General features: G+C 45.0%; 1 protein-coding gene across 1 annotated transcript in view; it reads right to left on the bottom strand.

Moving 5' to 3' along the window:
- Positions 1-593: 593 nt before the first annotated feature.
- The window catches only part of LOC106604736 (phosphatidylinositol 3,4,5-trisphosphate 5-phosphatase 2B), a 34,416-nt gene continuing 9,108 nt past the window's right edge, over positions 594-25,901 (bottom strand). Inside the window, exons 2-26 of the mRNA XM_014199707.3 lie at positions 22,634-22,697; positions 19,815-20,095; positions 19,314-19,454; positions 19,103-19,190; positions 18,225-18,314; positions 17,881-18,129; positions 17,604-17,718; positions 17,397-17,497; positions 17,203-17,305; positions 16,772-16,968; positions 15,384-15,501; positions 14,725-14,821; positions 14,157-14,295; positions 13,919-14,018; positions 13,675-13,763; positions 13,092-13,173; positions 7,231-7,320; positions 7,014-7,127; positions 6,822-6,910; positions 6,637-6,724; positions 6,215-6,367; positions 5,694-5,775; positions 4,753-5,539; positions 1,848-1,957; positions 594-1,750 (exon numbers count right to left, since the gene is read on the bottom strand). Of these exons, the coding sequence (XP_014055182.3) occupies positions 1,651-1,750; positions 1,848-1,957; positions 4,753-5,539; positions 5,694-5,775; positions 6,215-6,367; positions 6,637-6,724; positions 6,822-6,910; positions 7,014-7,127; positions 7,231-7,320; positions 13,092-13,173; positions 13,675-13,763; positions 13,919-14,018; positions 14,157-14,295; positions 14,725-14,821; positions 15,384-15,501; positions 16,772-16,968; positions 17,203-17,305; positions 17,397-17,497; positions 17,604-17,718; positions 17,881-18,129; positions 18,225-18,314; positions 19,103-19,190; positions 19,314-19,454; positions 19,815-20,095; positions 22,634-22,697 (3,667 nt within the window). The 3' untranslated portion in view covers positions 594-1,650. The remainder of the gene's footprint in view (positions 1,751-1,847; positions 1,958-4,752; positions 5,540-5,693; positions 5,776-6,214; positions 6,368-6,636; positions 6,725-6,821; positions 6,911-7,013; positions 7,128-7,230; positions 7,321-13,091; positions 13,174-13,674; positions 13,764-13,918; positions 14,019-14,156; positions 14,296-14,724; positions 14,822-15,383; positions 15,502-16,771; positions 16,969-17,202; positions 17,306-17,396; positions 17,498-17,603; positions 17,719-17,880; positions 18,130-18,224; positions 18,315-19,102; positions 19,191-19,313; positions 19,455-19,814; positions 20,096-22,633; positions 22,698-25,901) is intronic.

Raw genomic sequence — 25,901 nt, 5'->3', positions numbered from 1 at the left:
TCTCCTGTTCAAACATGCAGGCCTTGATAACATCCACTGAGCTATCATGTGTGTGGCACTGACATTGACATGCATTATGTAAAATACCCAAATCATGTCATGGGAACAGGTGAGTACAGCATAGAGACAGTCGTGTGGTTTTTGTGGGTGTAACTGACAATATAGTGTGAAACCAGACACAGGAAGTTTTGGGGAAGATATCCAACAAAGAAAGGCTTCAAGAAAAAATAACAATTAGCAAATATAACTAAACCTGTTATAATTTTGCAAATTAAGCAAATGATGACAGCTATTCAATTGAATTTCTGTCATTTCTATAAAGATTGCAATATCATTGTGTTTATATGCTGTATCTAGGTATACCATTTTAGGTTGATGATTATATCAAGGCATGGTCAATTTGTTTTTCCGCTATTGTATTTTTGTGCCAGCAAGGCCTGTACCATTAAGAGTGTGGATAGTTTATAGTTTAATATGAAGACAAAACAAACATAATTCCATCGTACAGTCTGGCATATGAAACCTCCCCATGCTCAATCGCCATTGGATTATATGGTCCCAAATGTCCTAATAAATATAGAGAGTTTACTTCATAACGTTCACACAACATTGTTTTATTCACGTCGTGTCCCATTTGGTTGAATAAATGCAACATCACCTGCATGTAATACTTCATTACCTTAATTCAACAACCTTCAGAAAATAAAGTAGTAAACTTCTATGATCCACAGTTAAATGCATATCTAAAACGCAGATGATGACCAAAGTAGCGCCACTGGCAAAGAACCACAGGAAAAGAACCACAGGCGTCAAGCACAATTTTTACGCCCTCAATCTTCACACAGTAGCAGTGTCTAAGAACCCACATATATCAACAGTTAGTTTTATACAATAACGTTTTAAAAAGGCAGTAAAAAAAAATGCTAAGTTCACAGAAGCATTGATTAAGTGACTGTGATGTTCATGTTAAATGGGTGGGTGCCACTTTATTATCTCGTGAGCGCACGAGAGTTATGGGATAAGGGAGAGAATAGAGAAACATATACAATGTAATAGTAGGAATGTAAATAAACGGGCCCAGGGTTCGCATTTTCCTCCCACTGGATTCCCGTCTTATCACTAACAGCTACACCACAGTGACAATATAATAATACCATCAGACAGTAAACAGAAAGCGAGACCTTATTATTAACTTTCCAGGCCATGTTAAAATATGTACTGGTAAATATGTACAGCTGTACATTTCATCCTCCATGGCCCTTACTGAGTGATTTTACAAGCTCTGTGCTGTTCTTTATAAACGGCAGAGCAGTGGAAAGGGCAGGGGAGGAGGTGATGCGTGTGAATGCTCAGTAAACACTCTCGTCTGGTGACTACTGGGGAGACATAAAATCAATATTTAGCTATGTGGATCTAAAATTGGATCTAAAAAATGTTTGACCATTTTAAGGTGGACATGTGAATGGAAACGGATATGAGATGAGGATTTCATGGGACATGCACCATGTCTGTGTGTGTGCTTACTAGATTTTTTTTTTACTGTATATAAAAGGACGTGAGTGGAAGAGATGACGAGGAGTCCATTAGGGCAGGCATCTGTCACCGATGTCCATTGGGTTCAGTTTGAGAACTCAAACAAAGTGAGTAGGTCTATAGTGAATCCCAGGTCCTGGGTAAGTTCTCCAGGATCCTCCGGCGATGCGACGGGTTCCACACCCCGGCTGCACGCAGGTCCTCCTCTGTGATACCACTGCGGAGAGAGCAAAGGTCATTTAGGTATCCCTGACTGACTTAGACCACCGAGACCAAACAAATCAGGTTCCATCCACCGTTATTCCTCCTCTCACCTGAAGTAGTCCAGGTCATCCCAGCCGTTGAGGCTGAGTCCCAGAGTGTACTTCTGTAGACCCAGGGTGCTGAGTAGTTCTCGCACCGTCTCTGGAGCTCCATAGAGGACCTGTATCAAACACCAAAACAAATGTCTCGTCAAAAAACTGATTGATAAAGCCTTAGGTCTGGGCCCATTACTAGGCACCTACAATCTAAGCTAGATTCCCTCAATCTCACACAAATTATCAAGGAACCTACCAGGTACAACCCCAAATCCGTAAACACGGGCACCCTCAAAGATATCATCCTGACCAACATGCCTTCTAAATACAACTCTGCTGTCTTCAACCAGGATCTCAGCGATCACTGCCTCATTGCCTGCGTCCGTAATGGGCCCGCGGTCAAACGACCACCCTTCATCATTGTCAAACGCTCCTTTCTAATCGACCTGGCCTGGGTATCCTGGAAGGATAATGACCTCATCCCGTCAGTAGAGGATGTCTGGTTATTCTTTAAAAGTGCTTTCCTCACCATCTTAAATAAGCATGGCACATTAAAAAAATGTAGAACCTGGAACATATAAGCCCTTGGTTCACTCCAGACTTGACTGCCCTTGACCAGCACAAAAAACATCCTGTGGCGTACTGCATTAGCATCGAATAGCCCCCGCGATATGCAACTTTTCAGGGAAGTTAGGAACCAATATACACAGTCAGTTAGGAAAGCAAAGGCTAGCTTTTTCAAACAGAAATTTGCATCCTGTAGCACAAATTCCCAAAAGTTTTGGGACACTGTAAAGTCCATGGAGAATAAGAGTACCTCCTCCCAGCTGCCCACTGCACTGAGGCTAGGAAACACTGTCACCACCGATAAATCCACGATAATCGAGAATTTCAATAAGCATTTTTCTACGGCTGGCCATGCTTTCCACCTGGCTACCCCTACCCCAGCCAACAGCTCCGCACCCCCCGCAGCTACTTGCCCAAGCCCCCCCCCAGAGCTTCTCCTTCACCCAAATCCAGATAGCTGATGTTCTGAAAGAGCTGCAAAATCTGGACCCCTACAAATCAGCTGGGCTAGACAATCTGGACCCTCTCTTTCTAAGATTATCTGCCGCAATTGTTGCAACCCCTATTACTAGCATGTTCAACCTCTCTTTCGTATCGTCTGAGATCCCTAAAGATTGGAAAGCTGCCACTGTCAAAGGGGGAGACACTCTAGACCCAAACTGTTATAGACCTATATCCATCCTCCCCTGCCTTTCTAAAGTCTTCGAAAGCCAAGTTAACAAACAGATCACCGACCATTTCGAAACCCATCGTACCTTCTCCACTATGCAGTCTGGTTTCCGAGCTGGTCATGGGTGCACCTCAGCCACGCTCAAGGTCCTAAACAATATCATAACCGCCATCGATAAAAGACAGTACTGTACAGCCGTCTTCATTGACCTGGCCAAGGCTTTCGACTCTGTCAATTACTGCATTCATATCGGCAGACTCAACAGCCTTGGTTTCTCTAATGACTGCCTCGCCTGGTTCACCAACTACTTCTCGGATAGAGTTCAGTGTGTCAAATCGGAGGGCCTGTTGTCCGGACCTCTGGCAGTCTCTATGAGAGTGCCACAGGGTTCAATTCTCTGGCCGACTCTTTTCTCTGTATATATCAATGATGTCGCTCTTGCTGCTGGTGATTCTCTGACCCACTTCTATGCAGATGACACCATTCTGTATACTTCTGGCCCTTCTTTGGACACTGTGTTAACAAACCTCCAGACGAGCTTCAATGCCATACAACACTCCTTCCGTGGCCTCCAACTGCTCTTAAATGCTAGTAAAACTAAATTCATGCTTTTAAACAGATCGCTGCCTGCACCAGCCCGCCCGCCCAGCATCACTACTATGGACGGTTCTGACTTAGAATATGTGGACAACTACAAATACCTTGGTGTCTGCTTAGACTGTAAACTCTCCTTCCAAACTCACATTAAGCATCTCCAATCCAAAATTAAATCCAGAATCGGCTTCCTATTTCGCATCAAAGCCTCCTTCACTCATGCTGCTAAATATACCCTCGTAAAACTGATTATCCTACCGATCCTTGACTTGGGCGATGTCATTTACAAAATAGCCTCCAACACTACTCAGCAAATTGGATGCAGTCGATCACAGTGCCATTCATTTCGTCACCAAAGCCCCATATACTACCCACCACTGCGACCTGTATGCTCTCGTTGGCTGGCCCTTGCTTCATATTCGTCACGAAACCCACTGGCTCCAGGTCATCTATAACTCTTTGCTAGGTAAACCCCGCCTTATCTCTGCTCACTGGTCACCATAGCAGCACCCACCCATAGCACTCACTCCAGCAGGTATATTTCACTGGTCATCCCCAAAGCCAACTCCTCATTTGGCCGCCTTTCCTTCCAGTTCTCTGCTGCCAATGACTGGAACGAATTGCAAAATTCACTGAAGCTGGAGACTTATATATCCCTCACTAACTTTAAGCATCAGCTGTCAGAGTAGCTTACCGATCACTGCACCTGTACACAGCCCATCTGTAAATAGCCCACCCAACTACCTCATCCCCATATTGTATCTCTACTTGCACATCAGCATCTGCACATCTATCACTCCAGTGTTAATGCTAAATTGTAATAATTTCGCCACTATGGCCTATGTATTGCCTTACCTCCCTAATCTTACTGCATTTGCACTGTATATATATAGATTTGTATTTTTTTTCTATTGTGTTATTGACTGTACATTTGTTTATCCCATGTGTAACTCTGTTTTTGTTTTTGTTGCACTGCTTTGCTTTATCTTGGCCAGGTCACAGTTTTAAATGAGAACTTGTTCATAACTGGCCTACCTGATTAAATAAAGGTGAAATAAAAAATAAAATAAACATTTTATATCTACCCACCTCTTTCTCCCAGCAGTAGCCTCTTTCTGCAGCCATGGCCAGGTCATTCCTCTGGGCCAGTCTCTGGCATGGGGTAGATGGAGCCTCAAGGTCCATTGGGAAGAAGTCTACCTCACTGAGTGACTTGGCTATCTGCAGGGCTGTGAGGGAGTGGTCCCCAAGGGGCCCAACTGGCTGCTCCACCACCCACGGTGCTGAGGCCTGGGTGTGGGGTACACAGGTGGACAAATATGGGTAGAAGGCTGGGAGTTTGCTGCTCCGTACAGGGATGGCTTGTTCCTGTTGGTGCACCCTAGGCTGTTCTCTCCTGGGGGTCTCTCTGATGATGGCGGAGTGGTTCATGTACATGTTCCTCAGGTTCTTGGCAGGCAGGATGGAGTCCTGGACAACATTGTTTTTGCTTGGTCGTGGTTGTATGGGTTGTTCATGATAGTGAGAGGTGGGGCTTGGGGCAGGGGGGATTGGCGATGGGTCCTTTGATGGGAAGAGCTGATAGGAGGAGTTGGTCTGGGGTGGATGAGGGTCATTGGTGGAAGGATAGTGGGGCAGGATGCCTGGAATCTCGATTTCAGTGAAGTCAGACCTGCGAGGGGACTTCCTGTCACAGCCACGCCCCCCGAAGAGTTTGGGTAACTGCAGCGCGGAGTCGCCGGCCCAGACCACCTGAGGGTCCCTGCGAGGGGGTGGAGACTCCTCTACTCTTCCCAGGACAGACACACCTTCAAATATGAAGTAGGCAGGGTTTGTGTAACTGCTAGGGGCCGGCTTGGGTGGAGGCGGTGAGGATCTGAAATGGGTGGACAAATAATAATGAAAGTAGGCTAAATGACAAACTATACTATAAACTCCCATCACTAATCATATCTCGGAATCATATGCTGACAATGTATGTTGGCTGGTTTTACAATGAGTGGCTTGAAAAACACCAAAAAGATCCTCACCGGCTGATAGGTGTCCGAGTGGACGGAGGAGACAAGCATCCCCTCACCAGACCCTTCTCATCCTTCTCAAAGCAGAACCATTCTGAAAAAGACAAAACAGATGTTTACTGGACACCATCTAACTCATGTCTTCTCCATATGTCCTGTGTTGTCTGGAGTAAAGGCTGCCCCTGGCGTGTGTTGGCAGTGTTTATGTGTGTTGTTATGGCAATGCATAATGCCTGACCTATAGGGCAAATGGCACCCACTCACACTGTTTCCTTTGAATGTCTCAGGATGCATCTGGTCAGGGTCAGTCAGCGAGGAGCCAAAAGAGGAAGCCAGGGCAGAGACCACAGAGAGAGAAAGCCAAGCCTTGGATCAATCAGGAACCAAATAGAGGAAGCAATGAGAGATACACAGGAGAACCAGACGGCATATGGACTGTCGCAACAGAAGCCCAGCGGGAAGTGATAGTGCGAGCAGAGGAAGGAGAGGAGAGCAGTGATGAGGTTGGCGGGAGGGCAGCCAGGCGAACCCACCGTAGATCTTCTCCCGTGTTCCTCGCCGGTCCTTGGGCACATGGACCCTGACTCGCCCACGTATGGAGCCCATCTCCTCGCCCCGGTGGGTCAGAAACGTCTCAAACTGCTCTGTCGCGCCGATAAGGGAGCGCAGCGCCACACAGCACTCACCTACAGAGTCAACAGTAGGATCAACAATGGAGTGGACACTGATCCCGGCCTAGACACTGATCTCTGGTCAGTTTAGCTTTTTTCTCTCCTAATAGTTAAGATTTGAAGACTGTACACTGGTCTTTGATCTGTGCCTAAAATACACTTCAAAAGATCAAAACATCCTAATGACTAGGGTCAAAGGGCATTGATTGACTAAGTGACTGATGAGAGGGGAAATAGTGAATGGTGGTGGTTTACGAACAGGAAGGGAAGGAGTAATGACCAACCGTATGACTCAAACCCGTCACATGACTTGACAGACAGCAGGAGGTGCTGATCCTGAAGGTATTCCATGTCTGAGACGATCGGGAGAAGCTATGATATGTAGACACACACACACACACACACAAACAGGTTAGCTATGCGTCTTTGGTATGAGTTTGCTCATCTAGCTCCAGATTGATGTATTTACCTTGGGAAGCTGCTTGGGGGACCAGCCCAGTTTGAGGAAGCCAGGCACGTCACAGCTCTGTGAGTCATTCTCTACGGAACGGCGGATCTCTGCTCAAAACAGATATCGACTTAAATTATTCATCACATAAGTCACAGAGTTTATTATAGAACTTTAGATGAACTAGGTGAGAAAAGGTTAAGGACAAAGCACCTTCAAGGCAGGATGAGTGAAACTCAATGAAGAACTTGGCTTTGCTGGCTGTCTTCACAATGGCCTCAACGCCTTCCAATTCCATCCAGGCCCTCTCCATGCTTGAGTTTGGGTCTGTTTTGTAGTGCAAAGCAATCGAGGCTCACAAGCAAGCATCACAGTTATATTGTACGACGTATATTAATCACAATTCTTATGTCAAAATAACCACAATCACCTGTTTTGGAAATGAACTGTGATGTCACCCCTACATGGAATGTGGCAAAAACAGGTGAGTGGTCGCTGGTGAAGATGTCATCTGTGCAACCTGGAGACAGAGAGATCTCAGTCATAATGATACAACCGTGTCCATTATCCTTATTCTGTTAACTGTACCATCATATAAGCATTCTTATGTCACTGATGATCACTTCAGCACTCTGTTATTCAACCTTATCATCAAAACCTGTGGCATAGACTAAACTAATGATCCTTTAATGGCTATGATTATACTGTATTATGCTGTATTATGCTGTATGGGGAGTATTTGCTGAGGGAGGTCAAAAGCAGTGCCCTGGAGTCAGGGCTACGGTGAGGAACTGACTGTTCGTCTGAGGACCACAGACCAGAGGATGTAGGAGTTGTCAATCATACCTTAACAGGGCATCTCACATTTTACAGGAAAACAATGAAAGAAATGGCCACAAAAGATATCCTTTAGGAACGCCACGAGAAATAATACTGTGATATCCAATTTGCTGTGCACTAATGCTAAACTACAACGCTGTTTGAGTGCCTTCGGTAAGTAATCAGGCCCCTAGACTTTTTCCACATTTTGTTATGGTTACAGTCTTATTTTAAAATGTATTAAATCGTTTTTTTCCCCCTCATCAATCTACACACAATACCCCATAATGACAAAGCAAAAACAGGATTTTAGACATTTTTGCTCATTTATTAAAAATAAAACCTGGAAATATCACATTCACATAAGTATTCAGACCATTTACTCAGTACTTTGTTGAAGCACCTTTGGCAGCGATTACAGCCTTGAGTCTTCTTGGGTATGACGCTACAAGCTTGGCAGACCTGTATTTGGGGAGTTTCACACATTCTTCTCTGCAGATCCTCTCAAGCTCTGTCAGGTTGGATGGGGAGTGTCGCTGCACAACTATTTTCAGGTTTCTCCAGAGATGTTCGATTGGGTTCAAGTCCGGCCTCTGGCTAGGCCACTCAAGGACATTTACAGGTTTGTCCCGAAGTCACTCCTGCTTTGTCTTGGCTGTGTGCTTAAGGTCGTTGTCCTGTTGGAAGGTGAACCTTTTCCCCATTCTGAGGTCTTCAGCGCTCTGGAGCAGGTTTTCATCAAGGATCTCTTTTGTACTTTTCTCCGTTCATCTTCGCCTCGATCCTGACTAGTCTCCCAGTCCCTGCCACTGAAAAACATCCAAACAGAATAATGCTGCCACCACCATGCTTCACCGTAGGGATGGTGCCAGGTTCCTCTGGAAGTTATGCTTGGCATTCAGGCCAAAGAGTTCAATCTTGGTTTCATCAGATCAGAGAATCTTGTTTCGCATGGTCTGAGTCTTTAGGTGCCTTTTGGCAAACTCCAAGCGGGCTGTCATGTGCCTTTTACTGAGGAGTGGCTTCTGTCTGGCCACTCTAACATAAAGGCTTGATTGGTGGTGCTGCAGAGATGGTTGTCCTTCTGGAAGGTTCTCCCATCTCCACAGAGGAACTCAAGAGCTCTGTCAGACTGACCAAGTCACCTCCCTGACCAAGGCCCTTTTCCTCCGATTGCTCAGTTTGGCCGGGCGGCCAGCTCTAGGAAGAGTCTTGGTGGTTCCAAACTTCTTCCATTTAAGAAAGATGGAAGCTACTGTGTTCTTGGGGACCTTCAATGCTGCAGAAATGTTTTGGTACCCTTCCCCAGATCTGTGTCTTGACACAATCCAGTCTCGGAGCTCTACAGACAATTCCTTCAACCTCATGGCTTGGCTTTTGCTCTGACATGCACTGTCAACTGTGGGACCTTATATAGACAGGTGTGTGCCTTTCCAAATCATGTTCAATTAATTGAATTTACCACAGGTGGACTCCAATCAAGTTGTAGAAACATCTCAAGGATGATCAATGGCAACAGGATGCACCTGAGCTCAATTTCGAGTCTTATAGCAAAGGGTCTGAATACTTAAGGAAATAAGGTATTTCTGTTTTTTTATTATTAATAAATTAGCAAGAATATCTAAGAAACTGTTTTTGCTTTTTCTTCACGTGGTATTGCTGACAATTTTTATTTCTGTAATCCATTTTAGAATAAGGCTGTAATGTAACAAAATGTGGAAAAAGTCAAGGGGTCTGAATACTTTCTGAAGGCACTGTATGTCTGAGGATAATGTTACGAGCCAACAAAAAATAAACTCAGCAAAAAAATAAACATCCTCTCACTGTCGTTTATTTTCAGCAAACTTAACATGTGTAAATATTTGTATGAACATAAGATTCAACAACTGAGACATCAAACTGAGTTCCATAGACATTTGACTAACAGAAATTGAATAATGTGTCCCTGAACAAAGGGAGGGTCAAAAGTAACAGTCAGAATCTGGTGTGGCCACCAGCTGCATTAAGTACTGCAGTGCATCTCGTCCTCATGGACTGCACCAGATTTGCCAGTTCTTGCTGTGAGATGTTACCCCACACTTCCACCAAGGCACCTGCAAGTTCCCAGACAATTCTGGGGGGAATGGCCCTAGCCCTCACCCTCTGATCCAACAGGTCCCAGACGTGCTCAATGGGATTGAGATCCGGGCTCTTCGCTGGTCATGGCAGAACACTGACATTCCTGTCTTGCAGGAAATCACGCACAGAACGAGCAGTATGGCTGGTGGCATTGTCATGCTGGACATGCTGGAGGGTCATGTCAGGATGAGCCTGCAGGAAGGGTACCACATGAGGGAGGAGGATGTCTTCCCTGTAACAAACAGCGTTGAGATTGCCTGCAATGACATCACGCTCAGTCTGATGATCCTGTGACACACCACCCCAGACCTTGACGGACCCTCCACCTCCAAATCGTTCCCACTCCAGAGTACAGGCCTCGGTGTAACATTCATTCCTTTGATGATAAACGCAAATCCGACCATCACCCCTGCTGAGATAAGGGCACTTTTTGCCAGTCCTGTCTGGTCCAGAGACGGTGGGTTTGTGCCCATAGGCGATGTTGTTGCCAGTGATGTCTGGTGAGGACCTGCCTTACAACAGGCCTAAAAGCCCTCAGTCCAGCCTCTCTCAGCCTATTGCAGACAGTCTGAGCACTGATTGAGGGATTGTGCGTTCCTGGTGTAACTCGGGCAGTTGTTGTTGCCATCCTGTACCTGTCCCACAGGTGTCGTGTTCGGATGTACTGATCCTTTGCAGGTGTTGTTACACGTGGTCTCCACTGCGAGGACGATCAACTGTCCGTCCTGTCTCCCTGTAGCACTGTCTTAGGCGTCTCACAGTATGGACATTGCAATTTCTTGCCCTGGCCACATCTGCAGTCCACATGCCTCCTTGCAGCATGCCTAAGGCACGTTCACGCAGATGAGCAGGGATTCTACCCTGGGCATCTTTCTTTTGGTGTTTTTCAGAGTCAGTAGAAAGGCCTCTTTAGTGTTCTAAGTTTTCATAACTGTGACCTTAATTGCCTACCGTCTGTAAGCTTTTACTGTCTTAACGACCGTTCCACAGGTGCATGTTCATTCATTGTTTATGGTTCATTGAACAAGCATGGGAAACAGTGTTTAAACCCTCTGCAATGAAGTTATTTTGATTTTTACGAATTATCTTTGAAAGACAGGGTCCTGAAAAAGATTGTTAATTTTTATGTCCTAAACCAGGGATGGGCAATCAGCTGCCCACAGCCCCCATTTTGTAGGCCTGTGGCCCAATAATAATAATAACAAAAATACAATTTATTAAACAAATTTTACATACATGTATTTGTTTTTGGTTGGAACTCAATCGGGGTCTCCACTTACTGTTGAGAGTTAGAATAATAGAATACACAGGGTGCAATTTTGAAATGTGGTTGTGCATCAGCAGTCACTCAGTTAGCACGTCAGCAATTTTATTTACGATTGATATGTTAGTCTAGTGGCTAGCTATCTAAACTTGTAGTAAGCATGGTCCAGTGGGCCCCGACCGAGGTGGGGCCCACTGATCATCAGTTATCATATAAAAAACTGCAAACATTTGCCTGCACCCTATGGCAAAATGTGTACAGTCGTGGCCAAAAGTTTTGAGAATGACACAAATATTAATTTTCACAAAGACTGCTGCCTCAGTATGTATGATGGTAATTTGCATATACTCCAGAATGTTATGAAGAGTGATCAGATGAATTGCAATTAATTGCAAAGTCCCTCTTTGCCATGCAAATGAACTGAATCCCAAAAACATTTCCACTGCATTTCAGCCCTGCCACAAAAGGACCAGCTAACATCATGTCAGTGATTCTCTTGTTAACACAGGTGTGAGTGTTGACGAGGACAAGGCTGGAGATCACTCTGTCATGCTGATTGAGTTCGAATAACAGACTGGAAGCTTCAAAAGGAAGGTGGTGCTTGGAGTCATTGTTCTTCCTCTGTCAACCACCGTTACCTGCAAGGAAACACGCGCCGTCATCATTGATTTGCACAAAAAGGGCTTCACAGGAAAGGATATTGCTGCCAGTAAGATTGCACCTAAATCAACCATTTATCGATCATCAAGAACTTCAAGGAGAGCGGTTCAATTGTTGTAAAGAAGGCTTCAGGGCGCCCAAGAAAGTCCAGCAAGCGCCAGGACCGTCTCCTAAAGTTGATTCAGCTGCGGGATCGGGGCACCACCAGTACAGAGCTTGCTCAGGAATGGCAGCAGGCAGGTGTGAGTGCATCTGCACGCACAGTGAGACAAAGACTTTTGGAGGATGGCCTGGTGTCAAGAAGGGCAGCAAAGAAGCCACTTCTCTCCAGGAAAAACATCAGGGACAGACTGATATTCTGCAAAAGTTACAGGGATTGAACTGCTGAGGACTGGAGTAAAGTCATTTTCTCTGATGAATCCTCTTTCCGATTGTTTGGGGCATCCGGAAAAAAGCTTGTCCGGAGAAGACAAGGTGAGCGCTACCATCAGTCCTGTGTCATGCCAACAGTAAAGCATCCTGAGACCATTCATGTGTGGGGTTGCTTCTCAGCCAAGGGAGTGGGCTGACTCACAATTTTGCCTAAGAACACAGCCATGAATAAAGAATGGTACCAACACATCCTCCGAGAGCAACTTCTCCCAACCATCCAGGAACAGTTTGGTGACGAACAATGCCTTTTCCAGCATGATGGAGCACCTTGCCATAAGGCAAAAGTGATAACTAAGTGGCTTGGGGAACAAAACATCGATATTTTGGGTCCATGGCCAGGAAACTCCTCAGACCTTAAGCCCATTGACAACTTGTGGTTAATCCTCAAGAGGCAGGTGGACAAACAAAAACCCACAAATTCTGACAAACTCCAAGCATTGATTATGCAAGAATGGGCTGCCATCAGTCAGGATGTGGCCCAGAAGTTAATTGACAGCATGCCAGGGCGGATTGCAGAGGTCTTGAAAAAGAAGGGTCAACACTGCAAATATTGACTCTTTGCATCAACTTCATGTAATTGTCAATAAAAGCCTTTGACACTTAAGAAATGCTTGTAATTATACTTCAGTATTTCCATAGTAACATCTGACAAAAATATCTAAAGACACTGAAGCAGCAGACTTTGTGAAAATGTATATTTGTGTCATTGTCAAACTTTTGGCCACGACTGTAGAATTGCCGGAAATTAGCTTCAAAACTGCTAATGTTTTTCTCCGCCCCATGGCAAAATGAGTAGAATTGCAGGAAATTAACTTTAAAATGTAAATATCGCTCATTGCTGTCATGAGGGGGGCCGCTAAAATGTTTTCTCACAAGGGGATGGGGTTGGGAGGGTACGCAGACCCATGAGCCACTGCGGCCCCTCATGATGAGTTCTGTTTTTTTGTGGCCCCCAGCCCCATCAAAATTTCTCATCCATATCGTTATCCTAAACCCACCATAGGAGTTGCAGGTGATATGTGTCTCTGAGTAAGACTTCCACAGAATCCGGTCACACCATGATGGCACATTGACACGCACCTGTAGACACAGAATAGAAGAATGGCTATATTTATTGTGTGTTTGTGTGTGTTCGATGCGGACACATTAAACATAGAATTGATTTAGACATGTTTTATTATATAATGTAGGGAACACTGCATTCCAATCATACCAGCCATTTCACTCTGTGAGGTAGTTTTAGTAGTCATGGTGACAGCTGCCGTCAAAGCAACTACCTACCCCCTGTGTCCCCAATAGAGACTGATTGGGTTACACACACAGTAAATCCAGTCGTGAGCTATACTTCTTTGTTTAGAATGTTTAGAGGGGCAGGTTACACTAGTTGAAGAAGCGAAGGTTCCCAACCTAGCATTACGCAATTCCCTTATTTGCCAGCTGCTTTCACAAGGCTCACAAATTATGCTTTGTGTGGATTATTCATCACTTACCGATTGAATGTAATTCAGACAACACGCTGATTTGGACACAATGTAGCTTTGAGAGGTTGGGTCAGATAGTGTCACAAGGAGATAGACTCACGCCAGAGGTCTTGTACTTCTGCCACAGGTAACTGTCCCTGGACCCCCTCTCGTACCGATAGGTGGGTGGAAACGCAATCTTCTCTTCCTCTTAACCAGGACAACGTGAGAGAAAGGGAGAGAGAAGGGGTAGATTCAGAGACAAAAGCAACGAAGAGAAATTATTGACAAGAATAAATAACACAGGTATTTTCACCCGCACAGGAACACACAGTTTGACATGACGTCAGTAGGATGCTACTCACTGAAATTGAGGAAGGCCTTCCTCTTGTGTCGTTCTCGCGTCAGCTGGTCAGCACACATGAGCTCATCAAACTCCCGCTTGGAAACATGTTTCAGAATGTCCTGTAAAGCAATAGCAATTCAGTATGAGAGAATTCAAGGTAGGGTTCTGGGTCTATGAAGATTCTTGTTTTCGGGTTATACAAAATTTGCTGGGGAACAACAAAACAGAGAGGGGAGAGGAGACAGGGTTTGTCTGACCTGTACGTCCAGATCTAGTCTGTAGTTGAGGTCTCCACACCAGAAGAGATGTGTGAAGCGCAGGCTGACGTCAAAGGCACTGAGCTGCCGGTCACCCAGGGACAACAGTCTGAGGATGTCCGCACAGTTCTGGTTCCTCCTGACAGGACCACAAGCACAGGGAGGGACAACATCAACTCACACACATAGACATGCTGCGTACATACATTGGAAACGTATACACTCTACAGCCCTGGAATGTCCTTATATAGAAAGTACACAGTGTACATCAATCTGATGATAGTTGTGTTGAACGTTTCCCTAATGTTTTATCCGTCAGCTAACACCCAAATGATATACCAAACAGCTGAACATTGGAAATAGGTGTGTATACAGTTGTGTATACCACAGGAGGTTGGTGGCACCATAATTGGGGAGGACGGACTCGTGGTAATGGCTGGAGCGGAATTAGCGGAACGGTATCAAATGCATCAAACACATAGTTTGATGCCATTCACTCTGTTCCGGCCATTATTATGAGCCGTCCTCCCCTCAGTAGCCTCCACTGGTGAATACAATATGTACATACCTGAGTACTTTCTCACTGCCAGAGGTCAGGTGGCAGTTAACAAATCCAAAAGAAGTACTGTTGAAGTGTAAGGAAACCCCAACAGCACCTTTATTTCCTGGAAACAAACAGATTTGACATTTTAAAGGTTTACCTCAGTTAGTTAATAAAACACAACATCTCATTCCTGTTGATCATGCTCGGATTTCATGCTCGGAAACTCATTCTACGGAGGGCCGAGTGTCTGCAGGTTTTTGTTTTGTTCCTTCCAATTAAGACCTAGACAACCATGTGAGGGGAGTTCTTTACTAATTAGTGACTTTAATTCATCAGTCAAGTACAAGGGAGGAGCAAAAACCCGTAGGCCCTCCGTGGAATGAGTTTGACACGTGTCTTCGGCTGTAGGCTACGCCAAAGATACACTATGTGTCAGTGGAGGCTGCTGACGGGAGGACAGCTCATAATAATGCCTGGAATAGAGTCAATGGAATGGTATCAAACATGTAGTTTCCTTGACATTCCATTGACTCCATTCCATCCATGACTATGAGCCGTCCTTCCCTCAGCAGTCTCCACTGGTATTTGGATGTGTATACTACACATTGTTTTCTGAGACGAGGAGGAGGGTATGGTGTTATGGGTAGCCGACCCGACGCCCAAGTAGGGGCCTGGCATTATACCCAGTGTGTTCCCCAGGCCAGTCTTCACACTGGCTGTGTTTACATGGCTGATGCGACTCTCGTGCTCCGGCTTCACAAACACTGCCAGCCTCATGTTCCACAGGGACTGTACTGCCACCTGCAGGACACATAACCACAGCACACTATAACGGAGCAATTAAGACATCGGCCTACAATGCTGCTGTTTGAAAAAAGCTAAAGTAATGTTAACATATATGTCTTGATTTTTCATGGAAGTATCATAATCATAGACATGAGCAATGGTTTTTAGACATTTTATTGCTAGGCTAACTCCAGTAAGTATCTGGTAAATGAATGAGCAATAAACCTTAAGATGCTCTTACGGGGGACCAGTACGAAAAAATGTATGAAATGTATGCATTCACTACTGTAAGTCGCTCTGGATAAGAGCGTCTGCTAAATGACTAAAATGTAAATGTAAATGTCTCTAGACTTCCAGTTTATACCAACGATTTATATTTACACTAGATGACTATCATGTGAAGCTGTTTTGAAGCTACCACGCCCCCATCTTGGCACTCCACCACTGTTGTAAAAAAAAATATTTTGGAAGCTATAGAAATGCATTGTTTTGCCACGTTTATTCCATTACAGACACATTAATGCATACTTTTTCATTATATTATGTGAGCTAAACATACAAATATATATTTTTAAATATATACAATTATTTTCCTTAAAGCATACTTTTTGAAAGTTCGAATTTTACTGTCCCCACTGCAACAACAAAATACTGAAATTCATGTAATTTTGTCCTTAAAACAGTTAATTGAAATACTGTAGAATTCCATTCATTCCTATGGAGAACCCTCTCTCCTAGGGAGTGCCAATAATGCCCACTGATGGTTTCAAACCCTCTCATTGGCCAATACATAGCATCCGCAATCCAGGGTTTATATACGTAATTGAGCATGTAAAGTAACTGTCACAGAGAGATAAACACCTATCATTGCTTCAGGATGAATGGGTAAAAGAAAAAGTACATCAAACAGATATCCTATAAGGTGAGCAAGGGCATAATGACATAATGCAAACACATGACAATCAGAGAAACTGAAATCTGGGAGAAAGGGCCAATAAGGTATAGGGACAGAAAGAAAGAAAGAGACAGAGATAGAAAGATGGCGAAAGAGCGACACATACAGTAGAGATGGAGGAAAAGAGGGACATGGAGATGGAGAAAAAGAAACAGAGAGAGATGGAGAAAGAGGACTGGGGACAACAGATGGAAATGAGCTGTTTGCTAAATCTGGTGCAACATTTCCTTTCTCCGTATTCTAAAACGTATGATTTTGTTGTACATTGTCTGTGTCCCAATTTTTGGGGGGAGTTAAATGGAGAACAATAGAGGAAAAACTGATGCTCACCTGTTTGTACTCTATATGAGTGTAGCTGTGTAGGGTAGCCTTGACGTGCTCGGTCCACTCCTTCTCCCCCTGAGAGTTCTCCTGGGTACCCAGGGCGTAGATGTCATGAGGCAGCAGAGCCGTGGACTCATCTGGGGTTCGCCCCAGACCACAGCACGTCACCCAGGACTGCAGACTGCGAGGGGGAGGGGAGCCACCTGGACACCCAGCCATTAAGATCATAAGTAAGGGTCCAACTCAGTATAGACCATCTAGTGCTTCAAATAAAAAAAAGGGTGTTTCTAATAAGAAAATTGTGGCTTTCTAGTGTAATAACCCTGTAATAACTCTGTAATAACCGTAGCCAAAACAGTAAAAGTTCTGATGTCAGACAGTAATAGTGGAAGACATATTACTCTATGACAGTGAGGTTCTATTGATGCCGTAGTTACCCATATTCCAGCTGCCCACAAACACAGAGATGACGTCAGGTTCACTCAGATGGGAGTGTCTGGTCTTCATCAGCTGTAGCAGCTGGCAGAATGCCTCCCGTTTCTGGAGGGAAGAGTGTTCTCAGTCAATATAAAAACTACAATGGAATCCAATGGGTGGCAACACACACAGATGAATGTAGACCTGTATGTACCCTTGCACTCTCAAACATGAGCTCTCGTGGGGTGTTGTGATGACTGTCCACTACCATGCGCAGCTTGGCTGGACTGCTCTGGAACTTGACTAGCTGCAGAACTGACACGTGCGCCAGCAAGGAAAAAGAGGGGAATCGTTAGGTTCACTGAAAGCTTCTTCATCGAACTGGGTCAAGTAATGTCAGGTGTTGATGTTATTCTCTTACTCCGGTCGTGTGAGACTGTCTCCGCTCCGAATGACCCGGCCTTCTTGTCAAACAGCAGCACTCCTGTGTCCAAGTCCACTGACACGGTCTGTCTGCCGTAACGCACCATCTTAATCTACACACACACACACACACACACAGACACACACACACACACACACACACACAAAGATGATGCAACATATACTATACTGTACCAAAAAAATGATCAAAATATGATTAAACAGCTGGTATGCCCCCCTAAAAGTATGAAGTGCCATTTGTCTCTCTCTGTCACCTGAAAAGAGTGGACAGGTATGGGCCTGGCATTGTTCTTGGCTAGAGGGACTAGTGCTGGAGCATGGACTGGGGCTGGAGAAGGGGCTGGAGCTGGAGCAGGGGATGGAGCAGGGGCTGGAGCAGGGACTGGGGCCGGAGCTGGGGCAGGAGCAGGGACTGGGGCCGGAGGTGGGGTGGGATCACGGGGAGGGGCAGGCTGCACAGCCAGGTTGTGATTGGTCACAGCATCTTGAAGAGCTTTCAGCACCTGCACAGTAAGAGCACAGAGAGCTTTAGACTGTATAGTAAATGAATATCAGACTGGTTTGCATTGGGGGATAGTGTGTGTATGGGGGAACATACCCTCTTCTCCAGGGAGGACAGCAGGCTGACCAGGGCAGAGATCTTACACAGCAGGCTGTCCAACTCCATGTCTGGACCTCTGCCCATATTCTAAAAGGAGGAACAGTAATATACTGTATTAAGTAGCTGTGTGCTATGTGCAATACAGATATAAATATATAATTGTACCCCATGAATGGAACATATTTAGAGGTGTTTTATTTTCAACTTTCTTAACAGTGATGCGCTGTGAAAGTTATTTTTCTCAATTGGTACACTAGAGGGCGTAGCAGATCAGATTTCCATTTATTTTATGTCTTCTTAGTTTGTGGGTCCGTTGTGGACCATAGTCGAGTAGACAGGATAGGACAGACAGGGTAGGACAGACCGCGTAGGGGCCATCCGAGTGGCGCAGTGGTCTCAGGCACTGCATCGCAGTGCTAGTTGTGCCACCAGAGATTCTGGGTTCGAGTCCATGCTCTGTCTTAGCAGGCCGCGACCTGGAGACCCATGGGGCGGTGCACAATTGGCCCAGTGTCATCCGGGTTGGGGGGGGGGGGTTTGGCGGGCAGGGATGTCCTTGTCCCATCACGCACTAGCGACTCCTGTGGCGGGCCGGGCGCAGTGCACGCTGACACGGTCGCCAGGTGTACGGTGTTTCCTCCGACGCATTGGTTAAGTGGGAATTGTGTCAAGAAGCAGTGCGGTTTGGCTGGATTGGGTTGTGTTTCGGAGGACGCACGGCTCTCGACCTTCGCCACTCCCGAGTCCGTACGGGAGTTGCAGCGACGAGACAAGACTGTAACTACCAATTGGATGCCACGAAATTGGGGAGAAAACGGGGTAAAAAAAGGACAGAACGGGTAGGACAGACAGGGTATATCACAGATGGGATGTACCTGTGACTTGGTGGAGGTGAAAGGGTAGGTGGGATGGTCAAACACTTTGGCCAGCGTCTCCAAACCAGACATGGTCAGATCAATCTCACTGTGGATCAGACAATCAGTTTCATTTTCTCCCTGTGATAACCAACAAATCCATCACATCACAAACACAAAATTACATACAACACTTTAACTGTAATAGCAGTAGCAAAATGCTGAAACCCACCTGTTAAGTCCCTGGCATGCGGTGCCCAGGGTGTGGTGTAGATGGAGTAGGCCTTTTGCTCCTCTACGCAGACCCTCCACATCCAGAGGCAGCTCACTGCACAGATACTCACTGAGCAGCCCAACCACCTCACCTGCCATGCTGTGAAACCACAGTAAAAAAAAATCTACATTTTATGTGGGTTATCCATCATTTTACCAGAAAGAGTAGATTAAACGAACGGAATGGAATGTTTGTGTAAAAAAAAAACAACATTCAACACACTCTGTTGAAAAGAAACAACGTTTATTGTGAGTGTTCGCAAATGTAAGCCTGAAATCAGCACTCAGGCAAGCTGAAAAGGAAGGGAAAGGGGATTCCTAGATGCCACAGGAAAGTCCTACAGTGCTAAAGTACCCTAAATAGCCCCAGACCAATATTGAACATTTTTTCTATGTATGTGTGGAACTGGAACTATATCTGTGTTCTCCTGATGTGTGATTGGTGTTAGGGAGTGTGTACCTGGGTGTGTTCAGCTCCTGCAGCCTGTGGAGGAAGAGGAGGTGGGGAGATGGGGTGACTGGGGGTCCTGCTGGGGGAGCTGTACTGACCGAGACTGGGGCTGGGCTGGGATTCCACACCAGCCCTGGCTTCTCATCATCACCTGAGCTCTCCTCACCAGGCTCTGTGTCCCTCCCCACAGGGTACAGCAGGGGGGTGACCAGACCCTTATGAGGGTGCTGGTACCCCAACACCAGGTCCCCCAGCGTACGGAAACAGTTCACCTGCACCCCTTGAGATGTCTGTGGGGAAACACACATACGGCATAGACATAATTATAATATAAATAGACATTCACAGACATAGCAATTTGCTTAAACATATAAGAATGAACATACATGGGCTGTGGTTATACATACATGGGCTGTGGTTACCCAGAAAGGTCAAAAATACCATAAACACATGATACAGAACCTACATGTCACGTCCTGACCAGCAGAGGGAGCAATTGTATTAGTTTTGGTCAGGACGTGGCAGGTTTTTGTGTGTTAAGTGTTGTGTTGGTGATTGGACTCCCAATTGAAGGCAGGTGTGTTGAGTTGCCTTTGATTGGGAGTCCTATATAGTAGTGTGTGTTTTTCTTTGGGGTTGTGGGTAGTTGTTCTTGCATTGCGTTTTGTGTGCCTGCAAGACTGTTCCTGTCGTGTGTATTGTTTTTTGTCCGGTGGATGCTTTACTATTTTTTTAAATTAAAATATGAGTATCCACATTCCCGCTACGCCTTGGTCTTCTCTCCATGACGACAATTGTGACACTACACAACACATGTGATCTTCATGAGAGTTTCCTTTATTTACAGGATAGATGAACAAATTCCCTGAACTGGTGCCAGAATAAGCTGCAAACCGTCCATCAAGATAATGTTTATAAACTGTTTCTCTAAAGTTCCTAAAGCTTGGAAGACCGTACAAATGGCTCAAATCCATAAGAACCTGTTCAGGATACGCATGTGTTGTTCGAACAGTGTCCACCAAAACAAAATGGACCTGGATATGCTCAGGAGGGTCCCTTGGAGTAGAGGTGCGGTCTCTTAGGCCCTGGAGGTGCCAAACAGAAGCCACAACCACTCACCTCTGTTTGCATAGCCAGAACAAGAACCACATCAAACACTCACTGCCAAGCAGGCTGCAGAAACCACTACTAATCAGCCACAGGACAGGAGATGATGTCACAAACAACCCCCCAGCTTCTGGTCACTGGCAAGGTTGGCTGCCATGAGTCACAGTGTTCCAGCAGATTACTAGCTGACCTCTGTGTTCTGAGCCAGTCTACCGTACACACGCACAAACGCTGCCCGCTATAAACAACACTCCAACAGCCAGCTGTCTCAGATACGTACAGTAAACATGGAGGGGGAAACACACATTCAACAGTCATAGACAAACACATTACGTGCCAGTCACACACACACACACACACACACACACACATATTAGATGTCACAGACACACTCTCAGACACACACACACACACACACACACACACACACACACACACACACACACACACACACACACACACCACACACACACACACACACACACACACACACACACACACACACATTAGATGCCACGGACACACTCTCAGACACAGGACCCAAAGGGCACACACAGCAACACTGCAAACTAAAAGCCCCTTTCCTGTACGTCTTATTTTAGAAACGTTTGTTTTCATTATGTGGTTTGAAAAACCATTTTTGGCAGACATTACCTGCTCCAGTTGCCAGGGACTCTTCTAATGGTTGATGCATTTTTTCGAGGAACTCTTGAAAAGTGATTACAAAGAAAATACAGACTAAACGACTCAGGGAGACAAAAACAGCCTGTCTTTTAGCTCAAAATATCCCTTCTATAAAATAGCCCCCACAGAAAGACAAGAAAGCAACCACGCAATCCCTATGTGGTAATGTTTTTATAGCAAAGCCAGTGAGACAATCTGCTTATTGGGGACTTTACTGACTTCAGTGGAAAACAAGCGAAGCAGCGCTACAGTAAATGTAGCACAGCCCTCATCTGAAAATAACGTTTACATGGTGTTTTCAAATCAAAGACTCATTACATGACTGTCTCTATGAGACAATTGTTATTGAGCTGTTGTTTTTTCACCAGATATGGTAAAGGAATGCACAGGCTGGTTTGCGGGCTGCCTCAAATGTTTTTCGTTGCTGTGTTTTTTTTCTTTCTTCTCATTCCTGATAATTAGGACCAGGAGCTGCGGCTCTTGAAAGGAGTCGTCCCCTATAGTCACTATCTAAAACACACCCATACAACCGCCACACACACACTAATCCGAACCATCCCTATCCCCCGCCCAACTAACCCTCAACACACACATCCTTGTCCACGACACACACACACACACACATACACAAAGTACAAACAGACCCATCCTCCTTAGAGCACTGGTCAACGAGTGGGTAGGTCAGGAATCTGTGAGACACACACAGACACACAATTTCTCCTCTGTGCAGCTGTCATTCTCCAAGCATGCAGCCGCATGGCAGAGATGCCATTCAAACAAAAAGGCCTAAGGCCGAATGAGCCTAGTAACAAGACACTTCCTGTTTCCCTTACAACAGAAAATAACACAACTCTTTTGTAAGGATAACAACTACAGTATTGTACTGTCCATTCTTTGTCAAAAGTGGATGCTACAAGAGGATAATATCATGCTTGCACATGTAGGATATGCTACAGTATTAGCCTGGTTACTGTCAGGATTAGGTCATGTGTGTATGTGAGGGGGTTTGGAAAGTTACACTGATGATGGTTACTCACCTGTACAGCCAACAGGCCGTCTGCATCAGGAAGAATACGATAAGTGTGAACGTGCCGTTGGAACCTGAAAAGGGGAAAATAACATTTACAAATGTACTATATACCCCAACACAGCATCACACGTAACTATACCACTGTCTTGGGCCAGAAATACACATTCAAAGGCAAAACATGCTTTAAAGTAGCAATGAAATAAGGATGAGCAGATGTGCTGCCCTTGTTAAAGATAAACAAGACGCTAATTTGTTGATAGTGTGACTCAGTTAGATGGTTATTTTAGCAACTTCATGGTCCACTGCATAGCGTGGGACTACATGACTACTACTGGGCAATTCCATGGAAAGGGAACTGCGCTGAGACTCAGATTTTTCACTTAAAATGTATTCCAAACAAAAACCTTTGATTTAAAAATTTAACAAACCATACCACTCTATGCACAATGACTACTTTTAACAATTTACACAGAACATTTTACAGAAACACATTTACTGGAAGAACTGTGCATATGCACATTTTAGTAAAATAATTTCGGTAAAATCTCCCTCCGTTTTTCATGTGACCATGTTTTTCAAAAGATCTGTTAAATATCTCCTCAAGACTAAGATTAAAAGATGTCTACCGAAAGAATGGGAAGTTAGCTATGACATGACACCTTGACTCTGAAAAAAAAGATATTTTGATTATTGAGCCACAGTAAGTGGATTTACACCCGGTAACGGAATTGCGGTAACAGACATTTTTCATGGGTCCCCGATCTGTATTACACAGAAATGCATAATTATAGATATAAATGTCATTCTCTCCATGGCGATGTATCCTAAATAGGTACACAAAAGGTATTAATATGCAAAATCCTCCTTTGCATATTTGGTTATTATTCTACACACTGGCTATTTTAATGAGCTCCTCCACTAAGCAAGACCAAATTTGGTTGGTCCGGACAGGACCAAATCTGAACCAATCACAGACATCTATGTTTCACAAGTTTGACATCAAAGTACAGCACAGTAGAGCTCAGTAGAGTACAGTATAGTACAGTATAGTGTACTCAACTCATGTGCTCTACTGTACTGAACTCTACTCTATACTACTCTACTGTACTGCACTGTACTGAGCTATATTCTACTCAACTTTTTAAAAACTTTACCGTACTGTACTGTGCTCTCCAAACTTGTGAAAAATAGATGTCTATGATTGGTTCATTTGTCTGGTCTGGACCAATCTGAACCAATCATAGACGTTTGTTTCGGTCAAATCATGGCCGGTCCGGACCAGACCAAAAATCAACATCTGTGGACATACCAAAAAATAGCATATGTGGACATTGAAATGAAGGCCAGGGTGGACTGACCGTCCATGAACATTCGGTGTTGGTCGTGTCAGTGGGTAAGGATGCTGGTTACAGTAAATGGAAAGAGAGGGGGCTCATGGGTAGGTGTTGGCAGGCAGGTGCACAGATAGGAGTCAACCTGTGCCTAGTACATGCCCCTTTGCACTTCTACTCGCCAAGTGCCGTTTTGGGTGGTGGTATAGATATTTTTTGTATTAAGTTTTGTTGTTGTTGTTCTGAACCCATTGCCCGCAAGTTCGTCACGACGTCTTCAAGTTTGCTACCTAAGGGACAGATCGAAATTTACTGTATAACAATAATTGTAGCGGCCCTGTGTTTATAAACATGTATATCTACTTGGCTTTTGTGGCACAAAAATAAACTCAGCAAAAAAAGAAACGTCCTCTCACTGTCAATTGTGTTTATTTTCAGCAAACTTAACATGTATAAATATTTGTATGAATATAACAAGATTCAACAACTGAGACATAAACTGAACAAGTTCCACAGACATGTGACTAACAGAAATTGAATAATGTGTTCCTGAACAAAGGGGGGGTCAAAATTAAAAGTAAGTCAGAATCTATTGTGGCCACCAGCTGCATTAAGTACTGCAGTGCATCTCCTCCTTATGGACTGCACCAGATTTGCCAGTTCTTGCTGTGAGATGTTACCCCACACTTCCACCAAGGCACCTGCAAGATCCCGGACATTTCTAGGGGGAATGGCCCTAGCCCTCACCCTCCGATCCAACAGGTCCCAGACGTGCTCAATGGGATTGAGATCCGGGCTCTTCGCTGGTCATGGCAGAACACTGACATTCCTGTCTTGCAGGAAATCACGCACAGAACGAGCAGTATGGCTGGTGGCATTGTCATGCTGGAGGGTCATGTCAGGATGAGCCTGCAAGAAGGGTACCACATGAGGGAGGAGGATGTCTTCCCTGTAACGCACAGCATTGAAATTGCCTGTAATGACAACAAGCTCAGTCCGATGATGCTGTGACACACCGCCCCAGACCATGATGGACCCTCCACCTCCAAATTGATCCCGCTCCAGAGTACAGGCCTCGGTGTAACGCTCATTCCTTCAGCGATAAACGCAAATCCAACCATCACCCCTTGTGAGCCAAAACCGCGACTCGTCAGTGAAGAGCACTTCTTTCCAGTCCTGTCTGGTCCAGCGACGGTGGGTTTGTGCCCATAGGCGACGTTGTTGCTGGTGATATCTGGTGAGGACCTGCCTTTCAACAGGTCTACAAGCCCTCAGTCCAGCCTCTCTCAGCCTATTACGGACAGTCTGATCACTGATGGAGGGATTGTGTGTTCCTGGTGTAACTCGGGCAGTTGTTGTTGCCATCCTGTACCTGTCCCGCAGGTGTGATGTTCGGATGTACCGATCCTGTGCAGGTGTTGTTACACGTGGTCTGCCACTGCGAGGACGATCAGCTGTCCGTCCTGTCTCCCTGTAGCGCTGTCTTATGCGTCAGTAATATAAGGACAGAATGCACTTCTAATTTACACATCTCCATCTGGCTTTGGGTGGTCATCTTATTTTTTTAACATAGCTACATCTGCGGGCTTTCATGTTTTTCTGTCGTGCGTAATGTGTAGTAGCCTATGTCATAGCCTATGTATTGGATAACGGTACAATCATTTGGCCTTTTTTGGGCTTGGGCTCATAAAATATCTTTAATGTAGGTCTCACAAAATATCTTTAATGTAGGGCTCACAAAATATCTTTAATGTAGGACTTCATATATGGCTCATCAGGCTCAGGTAGCATCAGACTTGAATTTTCATGCCGATCAAAGCTCTAATCAAATCCAGACATCAATATGCTCTATGTACTTGAGAATGACACTTCCGGTTTGGGTGGGAAATATCGTGTTACCCGGGAAAAAAGTGATTATTCTCAGGATGGAACATTTATAAAATA

The sequence above is a fragment of the Salmo salar genome, chromosome 05, assembly GCF_965601325.2.
Source record: "Salmo salar chromosome 05, fSalSal1, whole genome shotgun sequence".
NCBI lineage: Eukaryota > Metazoa > Chordata > Actinopteri > Salmoniformes > Salmonidae > Salmo > Salmo salar.
This window is presented reverse-complemented; position numbering and strand designations above follow the sequence as displayed.